Here is a 16,028-nt window from a genome sequence, read left to right on the forward strand (position 1 = left end):
CCAAAATCGCAAGAACAAAAACGCGATTTTCTCATGGCAAAATCACCCATGTGAAATTTACCTTAGGCTGCATTCACACTTGCGATAAAATCGCGGGATTTTCGCATGATGCGAGAGTGAGTATGGATTTGTATTTTCCCAGTAAATAATAAAAACAATACGGAGTCAAAAACAGATAAAGTATTGATGACATGTGGTTTTTATGTTATATGTAACACTTCAGTGACACAGATGACAAATTGAACCATATTTACCATTTTGCAGCTCCTCTGGCAGAAACACAAAACGGAAATAAAATATGGTGATGTGAACCAGACTTTTCTTTTTATAAAACAAATCTAAAAATCAAAAATCACAAATACTGTTTGCTTATAAAGCAGAAACCTTAAAAAAGCCATATGATAAACAAATTTACAAAACAACAAAAATATAAGTGCGGCATTAAGGGGTTAAGAGCACAACAACCATGATAAAACAAACAACAGTAACAATCATAACTGCAACAAAAAAAGTAACAGTAATCATAACACACAGTAACAATGTGCAGAGCTCTACTGCCTTCTCCACGTCTCCCTCTAGCGTCCACTATGAGACATTGCAGCTGTCCCCCTGTCACATGATCGTGGTGCACGTGTATATGACACAAAGCCTTATGGAGGGGGAGACTTGGTCCAGAAGAAGGGGGCAGCTCACTAGTGTGAGGCGAGCAGCAGCTACCTGTCTGCTGGGCTGCTCCAGGAGGGGAGGTCAGCTCCTCTGAATGTTCTCAGGACAGGAACAGGGGATTATCCTTGTAAATCCTAAAGCATTGCATAGACCTCATTGCACAGCCCTCCAATTAGGGGGTCTTACAGGGAAATACTGATATTGCAGTCTGGGGGGGGTTGCAAGAGCTGAGGGAAGCCTTCAGTAATCTCCATCACTGCTGTGTTTTGCCTTGGGGGAGTCTGAGACAGGCACAGAGCCTTCAGGATCTGCCACTGTCTGGTGGTCTCCTCGGACACAAGCCTTCCAGACTGCACTGCAGGGTCTGCACTAGTTGCATTGAGATCTGAGGTCCTGTGTGGGTAAGTGACTTGTTTTTATGTCTGTTATGTCTATGGTTGCTCTTATCTTACATACTGGATGAAGTGTTAGTTGAAGGCTGTTCTGTCTGGTTAGGGCTGATGCAGCATCTATAGTCCTATGCAGTCTATGGCAGGGGTGGGGAGTCAGTGCTTACTCATAACTCTTCTCTTTTCTTTAGGACAAAGTTGTGTATCTATTGTACCCAGACCGCACTGTCACTGCTGTCAGAAAAGTGCAAAGGGGAGAGTCAGCGGGTGAAGCTCTGTACTGTAGAATGAGCGCCCTACCTCTGCTGACTGGTGCTGTGACCTACAGTAGGAGCTGAATGATGATGGAGCTAGGACGTGTGCTAGGTGCAAGGGACATGCTGACACTGACATGGATAGAGTGCATCAGCTGGGGAAGTCCATAAAGAGTGAAGTGAAGCTACCAAGCCAGGAACAGGGTCAGTCCAGAGTGGGATCTGTTTTACAGGGTGTAAGGATGGGGGTACAAGGATTTCCACAACTCCCAGTGACTGCATCCCACCTGCCGCCTGATGTCCACTCTGTCAACTCATTGACCACAGGCAACAGATGCCATTATCAGCCCCAGCAGGAGAATACTAATGCCGAGGATTTGTCTTCCGTAGCAGAACAAGACCCCCTGATAACCTGCGCTGTCAGGTCACGTGTTTTAAGTAATGGGGAGATGCCGATGTTAAGAACTGGGGTGATGATGATGAACAGGGAGATGGCTGGTTCCTTTTCCAGAGAAGCTGAAGGTAGCAGCTCTTGCCAAGATGGGTTGATGACTATCAATGGTCGAAAAGATGGATTGCCTGTAAAAAGAAAATGGACTGGAAATAAGTTAATGGAGAATGGGGTTATGGCGTCAGAGAGTGGGCCTTCTGTATTCTCTCCTATGGAGGGCAAAAGATGGAAACTTGAGGTACACCCTGATAGCCAGGCTCAACAAGATCATAGCTGCAGAAGAGAGGCCCACCATAGCACAGGACCTCCATGGAACAACAGTTTGGTAGTATCTGCCCAAAGAATGGCCTTAGACTACATCGTCCCTTGTATGATGTACTATGGTATTTGTGTCAAGGACCACTTTTTAGGAGAAGCTTTGGGTTCCCGTGTCTTAGGTGAGGTGGAGTTACTGAACCGCAGTGGGAAGTTTAGGGATGGACAACTTGTGAGTCAGAGAACCATACCCTCCAGAAATATTCGGGGAGATCAAATTGCCTGGGTCGAAGGAAAAGAACCCGGCTGTGAGAACATTGGGACCCTCATGTCCAGGATAGACGAGGTCATCATGCACTGCAGCGGGAAACTCGGTAGCTATATCATCAATGGCAGAACCAAGGTGAGTGATGAGACCTAAATAGATATTAAGAAATGTTTTCCAAAGAAATACGAGACCTTAATATTCCAGTCTCTGCTAAAGAGCTTGCAACCTTCAGTGAAGAGTGGGCCTCATAGTTCTCTGCTGTGTCACGTAGGGTAGGGAGGATCAGCCAGATCACAGAGGTTGTTTGTTCATCTTTTAGAAATGCTGTGCCCACTGTGGCATGGGGCCATTTAGTGAGCGTCATTATAAAGTAGAGCAAAACTTACTGGCTGAAGGGTCACCTATTCGATTCTGTGAGGCGACAGTCAGTACATAACTGTTTATCAGTAGGAGAACGACAGGAATGTGGAGGACTTCATATTTAAGCTGTCTCCTCTTTGTGTCTAAAAAACATACACTGTACAATGGCGTGTCTGGTCGTTGCGTTGTTGTGAAATGTTTGTCCCATACACATAATGTCTATTCGCTTGTCTAGCCCATTTGTGCTGTAGTATTCATCCTCAACCGAGACATACTGAATGAGAATTCTGTGTTAAGAGCTAGTTAAGGGTTACTTCTGAGGGTGAGGTTTGTCCAAGGCTTTCCTAGAAGATCCTTGCCTGATGCCAATGTGTAATCTGGCTTAAAATGTTTGTGTAATCCTTGAAGTGCCGAAATATAGTCTGTTCTGATTTTCATGGACTAGGACTAGTCTGTCTGCTGTGGTCCTACCTTGTCCCAGGTGTTCACTGTTCTTGTGCTGGACTCTGCCCACTGGCGAAAGCAACAGGTGAACTGAAGTTTGAGGCAAATGATCACTGGGCAAAATAAGTCTTGGTAGCCAGAAGATACAGCTAGTTATCACTCATGATATAATGCACTTACTTATATCTGCTTCTGGGAAAGCTAGGTGATAACCAATAAAAGGTTTTTTTTTTTACATGGATCATTGAACCTTAGGCTGAGCCGCAGAGTTCTGTTGGAGATCCACATTCTAATCTAGTCCCATTCAAAGAGGCCAATTTGCGTGCAGCCGCCCAACACAGTTTCTGCTTTAAGAATTAACATGCAAAAGTCAAACTCCATGCTAGACAATCTGTGGCGTGGATTTCCACAGCATTCAATTGATCGCCAAGATGGTGTGAATTCCAATGCAGATTTTGGTGCAGAATCTATGTCGGAAAACACACTGATATTCTGCTGTGTAAATGGAGCTTAAAAATGGCATCAGAGCTTTTACAAAGAGTGTCACTCCACTTTCCTAAAGGATCATTCATCGCATGAGATGTCATTTTTGGGTGCCTTCACACAGGCCATAAAAGCTGCTGCAGTGGAACTTACTACGGAAACTCTGCAGCATTTATGTCCAGTGCGAAGGCGCCCTGCAAGGGCTTTCCGGTGCTGAAAGGAATTTTCGGTCAGGAAGTGGTGAGAAATAAGGCATGCACACCTCCTTCAGTAGCTCTGACGCTCCAGTCCTTGAAGAAGCTGCTGCGGTCACATGCCATTTCTTGATCAGGTGAGCGCTCAGCCATTCACAGGCTTCAGTAGTGATTTTTTTTCATTAATGGCACATGACATTTGAAGCCTACAATTGGCTGAACAGTCATGCGCACAACGAACGGCACATACATGCATGCTGCAGCTTCTTCTGGGCCTGGGGCTCCGCCATTGGACAAGGCAGCAATCGAAGGAGATTGTTCTTTACTGCCAGAGAACCCCTTCAGCCATCTCTGGTAGCAGTAATAACGCTCATGCTGATGGTTACCCTGCTTTCCCAGCAACAGATAATGCTATGAAATGGAGAGGTCCGGTGCCTTTTTTTTTTTAATCTTCAGTGGATTTTTTTTCAATGGACCAGACAATGAACACGCCTGATGTCTGCCATGCCAGGATTTTGTCTAATTGATTGTTTACGGTGTCGCATTTGTTTTGGAAATAGCTATTTAACCTTAAGTGCCCTTTTACACTGCAGCTTAAAGGGGTTGTCCCGCGCCGAAATGTTTTTTTTTTTTTTTCAATAGGCCCCCCGTTCGGCGCGAGACAAACCTAATGCATGTGTTAAAAGAAAAAAACGTTTAGTACTTACCCGAATCCCCGCGCTGCGGCGACTTCTTCCTTACCTTAGCAAGATGGCCGCCGGGATCTTCACCGACGATGCACCACGGGTCTTCTCCCATGGTGCACCGTGGGCTCTGTGCGGTCCATTGCCGATTCCAGCCTCCTGATTGGCTGGAATCGGCACACGTGACGGGGCGGAGCTACGAGGACCAGCTCTCCGGCACGAGCGGCCCCATTCACCACGGAGAAGACCAGACTGCGCAAGCGCGTCTAATCGGGCGATTAGACGCTGAAATTAGACGGCACCATGGAGACGAGGACGCTAGCAACGGAGCAGGTAAGTGAATAACTTCTGTATGGCTCATAATTAATGCACGATGTACATTACAAAGTGCATTAATATGGCCATACAGAAGTGTATAACCCCACTTGCTTTCGCGGGACAACCCCTTTAAAGCAAAATTAAGTGGATAAAAAGGGAACCTGTCAGCAGGTGTGTGCTGCCCGAATCACAGGAAGCGTGACTCTGGGACAGGTATGCGCAATGCACCCGGCTAGGTCTTATCCTGAAATGTGGCAGCATTTCAGAATCAATATACTTTGAAGCTTGCTTTTGAAGGGTGCTCTGAATCCCAGGGGTGGCGAGGGGCTGGTTTCTCCCCTCCTACATCATCTATATTGACAGCTCTCCCCATGCTGGTGTGTAAAGAGAACTGTCACTCCAGGTGATCCAAGTGGGGAGATGCCAGCGTGGCACCGCTCCGTGACTCCGAGTGTACTTTTTACGCATAAATACCCCTGTGTGACACAGGCCTAATGGCTTATACACACTAACGTAGTTGCGCAGAGTTTCGTGCACGCAAAATTTGTGCGCACATTATGCAGTGAATAGAGCCCATTGATTTCAATGGGTTTGTTCACATGCTCATATATTTCACGGCCAATGCGCTTCTGCCCGTGAGAAGCCAAGGCCTCCTTCACATGACCGTATGCGTTCATACACAACTTATATTCGCATGAATGAATATTTGACCCGATGGAGTCCTGATCATTATTCACATATTTCAAGCCATTCACTTGGGGCACTACTGCTGTGTGTATGCAAAAAACATGCAGAAGCGGTGGCAAGCAACGATTGGAATAAAATCCTCGGTTTGTCAATTAATGCCTAATTAAGGCGAGCTATCTTTTTTTCCAGCATTGTACCTAGGGTAACTCCCTCTTTTTCCCTTTTTTCCAGTTTCCATAGAAGTCTATCTTTTCATGCACCATATGAAAAAGGCGACCGTAAATGCTCGTGGATGTCCAATTTTTCCAGGCGCTGTAAAATGCTGCAGATTTTCATTCCTCTGTGGAAAATCTGTAGCTTTTTTAAACAAAGCTTTACAGTATGTTTACACTTCGCTGATTGCTGCAGATTTGGTCGCAGATTTTTGATGCAGATCTGTAGCAGATTTCACCCTTTCAGTTTGAATTAAATTGCAAGGGCGAAATCTGCAGCAAATCAGCAACATGTAAAAAAACATACCCTTAGGGAATTCTCACGCAGCTTAGATGTCAGATGCAGGTTGGATTCTTCCAACGTGGATCTGACAGTTAAAGGGGTTGTCCCGAGGCAGCAAGTGGGTCTATACACTTCTGCATGGCCATAATAATGCACTTTGTAATGTACATTGTGCATTAATTATGAGCCATACAGAAGTTATCAAAAGTTTTATACTTACCTGCTCCGTTGCTGGCGTCCTCGTCTCCATGGTGCCGACTAATTTTCGCCCTCCGATGGCCAAATTAGCCGCGCTTGCGCAGTCCGGGTCTTCTTCCTTTCTGAATGGGGCTCCGTGTAGCTCCGTGTAGCTCCGCCCCGTCACGTGCCGATTCCAGCCAATCAGGAGGCTGGAATCGGCAATGGACCGCACAGAAGCCCTGCGGTCCATGGAGACAGAGGATCCCGGCGGCCATCTTCAGCAGGTGAGTATGAAGACGCCGGACCGCCGGGATTCAGGTAAGCGCTGTGCGGGTGGTTTTTTTAACCCCTGCATCGGGGTTGTCTCGCGCCGAACGGGGGGGGGGGGGTTTAAAAAAAAAAAAAAACCGTTTCGGCGCGGGACAACCCCTTTAATCCCTGGCAGAGATCCAAGCCTTGAAGACCTGCTGCAGCTTTGCATATGGACCTATGAAATTCTATGAAAAATTAGCAGGAAAAAAAATGCAAACCCAGAGGATGCTGCTGTTTAAAAAAACAACTATGAGCCTAAAAAGTGCTGCAAATGTGAGATCTCTTCTGACAATCCATGCCTCTTTTTCAGAGTGGCGTGGGCAGATGTAGAATGCAAAGAATTGCAAAATTGATGTTTCCCATTGATTTCAATAGGAAACCTTACATCGAACTCGCATGCACATGACATGACATGTAGGTGCTGTACGATGTCGTTTAAGGTCCAATTGAAAACAATGGATGAGGCGTTCCATGGGAACAACCATAAATATAACATGCTGTATTTTTATCCTCTCAGCATAGTAACATAGTATGTAAGGCCGAAAAAAGACTTCTGTCCATCCAGTTCAGACTATTCCCCCCCCCTCAATGTTGATCCAGAGGAAGGCAAAAAAAACCCAGTGAGGTAGAAGCCAATTTTCCCCATTTAAGGGGAAAAATTCCTTCCTGACTCCAATCTGGCAATCAGAATAATCCCTGGGTCACCGACCCTTCTGAAGTTATCAGTAACTACCCTGTTTCTCCGAAAATAAGACGCGTCTTATATTAATTTTTGCTCCCAAATATGCGCCATGTCTTATTTTCAGGGGGTGTCTTATTTCGCCACGGCAAATCCGTCTGTGGCCGCTAATCCCTCAATTGGCCAGCTTTGTGGACGAAATTTCTCAGAAATCTCGTCCACATGGGACAGCAAATCTGTCATGGCAAAGCTGGTGCGGATTTACTGGCCACAGAAACGGAAAAGCGTGCAGCCAGGTCGCTTCAAAACAAGCGGCTGAGTGCCGTGGGTTTTGAAGCAGCGCTTTCCCGGCGGAAATCTCGCTGTTTATCGCTGTGGCCAAACTGTGAGATTTCCGCTGGAAATACGCTCTGTGAGAACCCAGCCTTAAGAATCACACACAGGTTGCCTGATACACAGAGCCATAAAAAAAAGGGCTGTAAAGTAACGTACCTGTCTGCAGACAGAAGTTCCTGTACCACTTGTAAGCAGGGATGGTATTGCAGCTTCCGGCCACCAGGGGGAGCTCTGCAGATCTACCTATACATCTGGAGGTAGGAGACAACGGGGATGGCAGCAGGGGACAGGCCTCTTGACTTGCCTGCACACTTTACTATGCCTTACTATTGGGGGGTGCCTTATATTTGGGACTTCTGCAAATCTTGGGGGGCGTCTTATTTTCGGGGGGTCTTATTTTTGGGGAAACACGGTATAACATGTAATATTGTATCACTCAAGAAAGGCGTCCAGGCCCCTCTTGAACTCTTCTAGTGAGTTCGCCCTCACCACGTCCTCATGCAGAGAGTTCCATAGTGTCACTGCTCTTACAGTAAAGAACCCCCTTCTATGTAGAAATAGTGTAGAAACGGTGTAGAAACCATCTTTCCTCTAGACGTAGAGGATGCCCGCTTGTTCAAATGAATAAGTCCATTCAAAAGAATCGAGTTCATATTCGTTCGAGTTTTGTGCATCTCGCCCGTGTGAATGTAACCTAAACTTGACATCTGGATTCAGAATTTTTGGCCACAAATCACTGCAGCAGAAGACACCAGTGTCAAAAACTTAACATAAAAAAAAAGCCTTAGGGTGTACACATCCAAAACATGTAGAAGGACCCATAGGTGTTGGTGGAACTGGATTTTCAGGTTCTGGAGTATCTATAGTGACCCCTTGGACTGGATCCTTGTATATAGAGATCATCTACAAGGTGATGGGGAATATGTTATTTAAGCGCTTATGATGGGGTCTCAGTGAGGGAAGGATCTCAGGGTTATTAGTTTGGTTTTTAAGGCTACATTGATTTTTCTGACTAACTTGGGACCACCCTATTTTTGGTGCACATTGGGGGTATTAGCAGAAGGACGTATGCCTTAATTAACTCATGTGCTAATACCCTTAAGAGGTGGTGGAAGGAAAAAGTGAAGGAGTTTTCCATAGTAATCAGTCAGGTCTCTGCTTTTGATTTTTCCATCATAATTCCAAAAAATATGGGCAACATCCTGTTTTATTAGCCCAGCATAGATATCAGTACCAAATCACTATGATGTGCCACAAATCTTTGAATGATGGGGGGCTGACCTGCTGATGGGTAGAGTCAGGGGGCATGAGCGCCAGAAAAGCATTGTGCCACCTCACCTGGTGGTCCTGCTTGGCTGAGTTCAAGTGACACTGCGCTTTCCTACTTCTTCCTTCTCAGCAGGCCACCTACCGCCGGCAGGACATTGGTGGCATTTCCTAGTGATATTCCACCAATATCTGACCTTTCCACTAATACATTTTCAAATAGGTTGCCACCCAGCTCTCCTAGAGTCCAGAATGGAAAGTCTGCCTAGTTAAGCAGTGGTGCATCATAGTCTCCAACATCACTGCATGATTAGACAGAATTCCATCCGCAGACCCTTCATAAAGGCCAGTTCACCTTAGCCGATGTGGACGTCTGATAGGTGCCAATCACGATAATCACTGGTTGGTACCTAGCCATTTATACGGGCAGATTCAGGCCCTATGGGTGATGAGTGATTGTTTATATGATCGTTCGTCTCCATTCACTTGCATTGCTGCCAGCAGCACATCCCTTGCTCACGGGTGAGTTTACACACAGCGGAATTGCTGCGGAATGCGCCAAACTTCTACAGCAATTTTTTAACAGTGGAATTTATTGCAATGAGTGAATTCTCCCGTTAACATCTGCATGTGGACTTTGGTGCAGATTTTCTCAGATGTAAAATCAAACCTGGTATTATCGCTAAATGAACGAGCGTTTGCTTGATTGTCGGGTGCTTGCAGGCTGTGTTCACACATGGTGCTTGTATGACGTTTAAAAAAGGCTGCTGAAAAACATACATTTTCAGGCTTTATTCACACAAGCGTTTTTACACAGCTATTTAGCCGCGCTTTTATGTCGTCCGAAATGTATTTGTTTAGATGACCGTTTTTTGTTTTTCCAACGCGTAAAAATGTCACACTAGAAAAAACAGCACATACGCGACTGAAATAGGCGACTGAATCTATATGCTGCAGAAAAAATTGGTTTTGCCCTATCTTTCGACCGATATACGCTGGCGGCTCCCATAGACTCCTATGGGAGCTTCAAAAAAAGGGGAGGGTGTTTAGCATCGTCCAACGCAGGGAAAAAGCTTACAGGTGTCTCTGCTTAGGCATTAGAAGTCATTCCGAGGATTTATGCTGAGCCATGGATTTCCGGGCTGTGGCGTATTTTTTCGCTAATATGTCGCACCCGGTTGAGTGAATGGACGAGAAAATGCTAATTAAGCTCAGGAGTTGATTGCGTCTTTTCTTCATTCATGCGATTTTGCAGTAGACTATAAAAATGCAAACGCTTTTGTGAATGAAGCCTCAATGTGATACTTCGCTGTTTTGCCATACGATTTTCAGCTGATCAGCTCCTACAGGTAAAGCATGTGATTTTAATACAAAACACTCCAGATTTTGGTTGTGTAATTGAAGTATTCTTCTGGGAAGACATTAAAAAGTAAATTCTAATCTCCAGGGATGTGCGGATATTATTCTGTTATAATGGATGTGCTCCTTGAGAAAAAACAGAATGTATTAGTCAACCTGAAACCTGAGATAAGCTCGGGGCTGGTTAATGATTACTAGTCAGCACCAGATACTGAGTCACCCTGACACTCTGGAGTACAGCATTAACCCCTACTGACCCATAATAATGTGCGGTAGCCTGCACAAAAGTCAACCGGGGCCAGCTATGAACCTGGAGCCTCAGCAAAAAGTGGATATGCTTGTAATTGAAGTGAGCATAGCCAGCACTGTCCGAATACCATAATGCAATGACTAAGTAATACCAGCATACAAGAGAACGATAACTGCCATATTGTATGCTGACAAAAATAATACCGCCACACAGAACTCAGATTATACCACCTGTTAATAACTATACCATAGTACCATCATACATAGTACCGTCATACATTACATAAATGCACAGCTCAGTATGAGATGGATGATGAGAGCCAATCTACAAGTCAGCGGTCTACAGGCCGATATAGAATGTATGGAGTACAAACGATAGTTTGTGTCCCCCCCCCCCCCCCTCCCTGTACACATTGATGTCAACAGAACATCCCCTGTTTATACAGGGATATGTTCTGCTAACAATGATTCATCTATGCTGATCAATCTACTGACAAACGAGCATTTGCTCATCTGTTGGCTGATCGCTGCCCAGTTTACGTGGGGCAATGATCTGGTGAACAAACATTCTGATGAACGCTCCTTTATGATCATTCGTCTGTGTTAAAGGTTTTCTGTTTTTTTTTTTTTAATCTAGTAAGTGATGGGTAAATAATATATAAGAAAAAAAAACAAATACTCGCCCATCCCGTAACCTTGCAGCTGAAGTACCGGATCTCTCGGTCTTCCTGATGGTTTGTGCTATGTTGTTTCCGTAGCTTCCATTCACTTCAATGAGAGCTATGGAAACCTGCTAGGCCGAAGTGTGCAGCTCTCTCGAATGGGTGGTTGGAACAGAGTGCCGGGTTTTCACATTTCAGCCATGAAAAGCTGAGATGAGGGTCAGAAACGCTATCTTTTCTCCTTAGGGAGGGCACCTAAGGAGGGCAAAAACCCTGAAACAGCTGTATGTACATGGAGTCTGGCTTTGCTTTTAATTCCCAGTCATTGTTACAAGGCTTGTATAAAAAGTCTGACTTTGGCTTGAAGGAATGCTGCCTTCCAATCGGTGGCACTGTAGAGGTTTTATTCCATCTCTCCTATTTGCATATTACGTAGAGGAGCGTGCATGGCCATTTGAGTCTCCTCACTCACCGTTGAGGTGCTCTCCCTAAGGAGAAAATATAGCATTTTTGACCACCGTCCCAGGCCTCTCACTAGCAAAGCCAGACTCCTACTGTACACTAATGAAGGGCAAATACCCTGAAACTGCTGTATGTACATGGATTCTGGCTTTGCTTTTAATTCCCAGTCATTGTTACAAGGCTTGTATAAAAAGTCTGACTTTGGCTTGAAGGAATGCTGCCTTCCAATTGGTGGCATTGTAGAGGTTTTATTCCATTGCCCTTATTTGCAAGCTGAGATGGGAATACCCCTTTAAGTTTGGTATTTCTACGGGACTTTGGTAAGTATATGTGTATACCCATCATTGTACATTGTTTGGCCAAAGAAATCAAGCACCTAAAAGTTGTCGTTTTGCTACAAAATGCGGCATGCAGTTACATGCAAATGATTAGAGTTGTGGTGTGAGTAGATGATCAGTTTTATCACCTGGGGCCCTAAAGGGGTTCAACCCCCCCTTGGCCTATAAAGAGGCTCTCAGAGGCTCCTTGTGTGTAGTGACCTCTTCTTCCACTTGAGTAGAGCTTCTTGACCACTAGACGTCTCTAGGACACAATCAATAATGTGCCCCCTTTGAAACACACCTAGTTGAAAGGGGACACATTATTAGAATGTGAGAAGCTGGATGGATGTATCAAAGAATTGCTGCCACCTGGGCCGTTCTGACCAGACTGTTAGGAGGTGTTGGGACCAGCGGATGTGTGAGGGTATGCATACAAGGCAACTGGGCTCAGGACACCCTCGATAGACCACTAGTAGAGAGCACCATCTGATCGTTCGACAATCACTAGCAGCTCCAAGTGTTTTGTTGTCTGCCATCCAGAGACAGGTGGCACCATCATTCCACCCCTGTGTCTACTGGAACTATTTCCACGTCCTTGGCTGAAGGACATTTTGTCTCAAAGCTTCCATTCGTACATATATGGCCTTTGACACCCACTGTAGCCCCTGTTATCAGTGGTGTCATGAACAATGAAACTGGACTGGACAGGAACTGGATTGTCTTCAGCGACGAATCCAGGTTTAGTTTGAGCACTGATGACGATCATGTTCATGTCTGGAGACCTCGGGGTGAGCACCTCAATCCTGCCATTGCTGTGGAGCGAAACACTGCCCGCAACTGCTGGTGTGATGGTCTGGGGGGCTAATCGCATAGAACAGTCGGTCAACCCTAGTACTGGTACGAGGGACAATGACAGCTCAGCGATATGTTCAGGACATCCTGCAGCCACATGTGTTCCTCTCATGGCAGCTTCCAAGAGGTATTTTCCAGCAGGATAATACTTGGCCGAGCACACAAGAGGGTCATAGGAATGCCTCCACAATATTGCCACACTTTCTGTGGCCTGTTGGGTCACCAGATTTGTTGCCAATAGAACATGCAATATGCCGCAGGATACCATATGGAATCTGTATGCCTCCATACCCGCCCGTATCACATCTTGCATCTAAGCAAGCGGGAGTACAATAGCATAGTAGAGCCTCCATGCCCAGACGTATCACATCTTACATCCAAGCTAGAGGCGGTACAACAGGGTGCTAGAGCCTCCACAACTGCCCGTATCACTTCTTGTACCTAAGCTAGAGGCTGCCCAACAGGGTACTAGAGCCTCCATACCTGCCCATATCACATCTTGTATCCAAGCTAGAGGTAGTACAACAGGGTACTAGAGCCTCCATGCCCCCCCTGAATCCCATCCTGTATCCAAGCTAGAGGCGTTACAACAGAATACTAGAGCCTTCATGCCCACCTGTGTCACATCATGTATCCAAGCTAGAGGCGGTACAACAGGGTACTAGAGCCTCCATGTCCGCCCGTATAACATTTTGTATCCGAACTAGTACAACGGGGTACTAGAGCCTCCCTTCAAGGGGTCAGTTTTCCGCAATAAATTCTCCTTTTGCGCTCATACTGTAATCACTTATATCAGCGTTACAATCACACAGAGAAAGCTTAATTTTTTGTGACAACTCCTTCTAAGTGCTTGTGTTTTTTTGACAAGGAGTGTAATTGTACTGGATTTGGCTGGGGTTTATATTTATACCTATACAGTATTATTTGCTCAGTATGTATCTATCATAGTATGGTAGTATTTATATGGGATTAGCTTGGTGTATACCTGTCATGTAAAATTCTGATGAGCAATGAATTGTAATTAACTTTGGATGAAAGAAAAACTCCCAAGAATTTCTGGCCTCATTTATCTAACCTGTCTAATAGTAAAATGAAGACTGTGTTACTGTTAGATGGGTTTGATAAAAGGAGCCCCAAATTCTTTCATCTAGAGCTAATTACAGTTCATCATAATTTTATTATATTGATTGAAATGTAGGAGATTTGAGCTGAACACTCTGTAGAACATGCTGTAGTGTCTGGGGTGCGTACATATAACATGTTACATATAGCTGGTACATATAACATGGTGCACTAGTAGTGTCTAGGCTGTTGTAATGGCATAGCAGCGCAGGTTCAGGATACGATGCAGACGAAGGAGGTACAAAAATACACGATATTTTTTGGTGAACAAACGAATAAAAATGAATAGTTATGATAACAAATAATCAAGTAAAGGGTTACTGCAGAATCACCTACAGCTAACTAAGGCCAGCTGCACACGACCGGATTTGAATAGCGCAATCCATGATCATCACCCATACGGATGATCCATGGTATTCCGCACACATTAGAAAAATAGAACATTCGCTCTAATGAGCAGATAGTGATTGCGATTTTGTGAGCGGATTTAAAATCGCAGCATGTTCTATATTTTTGTGCGGACTCCACACGGACGGCTTCCATTGAAGTCAATGGAAGTCGTCCGACCTGCAATCCATCCGCAGTTGACATTGCGGACAGGCCACCGGTACCTGCGTCATTGCCTGGCGAGGCGCAGGAAAAACAAATACAGATATTTTAAATCCTCTACTGTGTATAACTGACTGCGGACGTTGCTGGCCGGGGTTAGAGCAGCAAGAGCTGCAATCAGCGCTCGCGCTAATCATCTCTGTTAACCTTATAAGTGATGCTGTCAATTCTGACAGCGATATTAAAATGCTGTGATTGGAGTTTGGGGATTCCAAACTGCCCCCGCAATGAGGTTCTGGGATGCGGTTCGATTGCCATGGCAGCCATGCAGATTGCCTATGAAGCCATGCCTGTAGCTTGACTGCCTGTCAGATCATTGTATAATGTAATACTATGGCATCATACTGCAGGAGCGATCAAACAATTGCAAGTTCATGTCCGCTGTGGGGATTAAAAAAAATGTAAAATCAGCTTCATGAAGTGTTAAAAAAATAAAAGGTAATAAAGTTAAAAAAAATTAATTTTATATTAGAAGTATTTGGGATCGCTGAGTCCGTAAAAATCCGATCTATCATAGTAACACATTATTTATTCCCCATGGTGAACGGTATCAGAAAAACAAAATATATCACATCAGAATTGTGCATTTCTGGTCAGCCTCTCTTCAAGAAAAAATGTAATAAAAAGCATTAAAAAAGTCATATGCACTCCAAAATGCTACCAATAGAAACTACAGAAACGAGCCGTCACACAACTATACTAACGGAAAAATAAATAAGTAGACAAACATAAAAAGTTATGGCTGTCAGAAGATGGCAGCACAAAATATTTTTATTTTTTCCAAAGATATTTCATTTTAAAGAAAAACTATATAAATTTTGAGTCCTCATAATCGTACTGACCAACAGAATAGTTATTGTGTCAGTTTTGCTGCAGTGTGTACACCGTTGAAACAAGCCCTCCCATCTCCCAAAGATGCACTTTTCTTCATTTCACTTTACTTGGAATTTTTAAAAATATTTTTTAGTACATTATATGGTACATTAAATAGTAAAATTGAAAATTACAACTGGTCCTGCAAAAAACAAGCCCTCATACAGCTACTTCGATGGATAAATAAAAGAGTTATTTTTTCGAAAGTGAGGAGGAAAAACCAAAAATGAGAGGAAAAAAAGGGCTGCATCCTTAAGGGGTTAAGGACCATTCAAGTTTGTTAACCAGAATACACTCCTAAGCAGGCCTGTTAACTAACTAACAAAGTCCTCACTGGTGTGCACACCAATGTCAGGTTGGAGTTTGGCCCACCTACAATGCGTCATGTGGGAGTACGCACTTCATCCAACCCAAGCTAATCCAGGATCAGGAGCTTTCCTCAACCACAGTTCTAGTAATCCTGATCGCTGTCCAGGTATTCAAAACACCGATAAATAGTGCCCTGCAAGACTTCAATAATGCCGCTGTCATGGCAGCCACTGGCGTAACTATGGGGGATGCAGGGGATGCGGTTGCACCCGGGCCCAGGAGCCTTAGGGGGTCCATAAGGCCTCTCTTCTCCATATAGGGAGCCCAGTACTATAATTAAAGCATTATAGTTGGGGGCCCTGTTACAGGTTTTGCATTAGGGCCCAGGAGCTTCAAGTTATGCCTGTGATTGGCAGCGTATGGACCAACGATGAAAACCCTCTTCCATCCACAAAAGTAAGGTGACTGACCTAAAGGGCAGGCGGGCTTTT

General features: G+C 44.7%; 1 protein-coding gene across 1 annotated transcript in view; it reads left to right on the forward strand.

Moving 5' to 3' along the window:
• The first annotated feature begins 643 nt into the window (after nt 1-643).
• EGLN2 (egl-9 family hypoxia inducible factor 2) overlaps nt 644-16,028 on the forward strand; it is a 45,595-nt gene continuing 30,210 nt past the window's right edge. The window contains exons 1-2 of the mRNA XM_066581232.1: nt 644-1,067; nt 1,247-2,418. Of these exons, the coding sequence (XP_066437329.1) occupies nt 1,447-2,418 (972 nt within the window). The 5' untranslated portion in view covers nt 644-1,067; nt 1,247-1,446. The remainder of the gene's footprint in view (nt 1,068-1,246; nt 2,419-16,028) is intronic.

Source organism: Eleutherodactylus coqui, chromosome 10 (genome assembly GCF_035609145.1).
Source record: "Eleutherodactylus coqui strain aEleCoq1 chromosome 10, aEleCoq1.hap1, whole genome shotgun sequence".
In the NCBI taxonomy this organism is placed as follows: domain Eukaryota; kingdom Metazoa; phylum Chordata; class Amphibia; order Anura; family Eleutherodactylidae; genus Eleutherodactylus; species Eleutherodactylus coqui.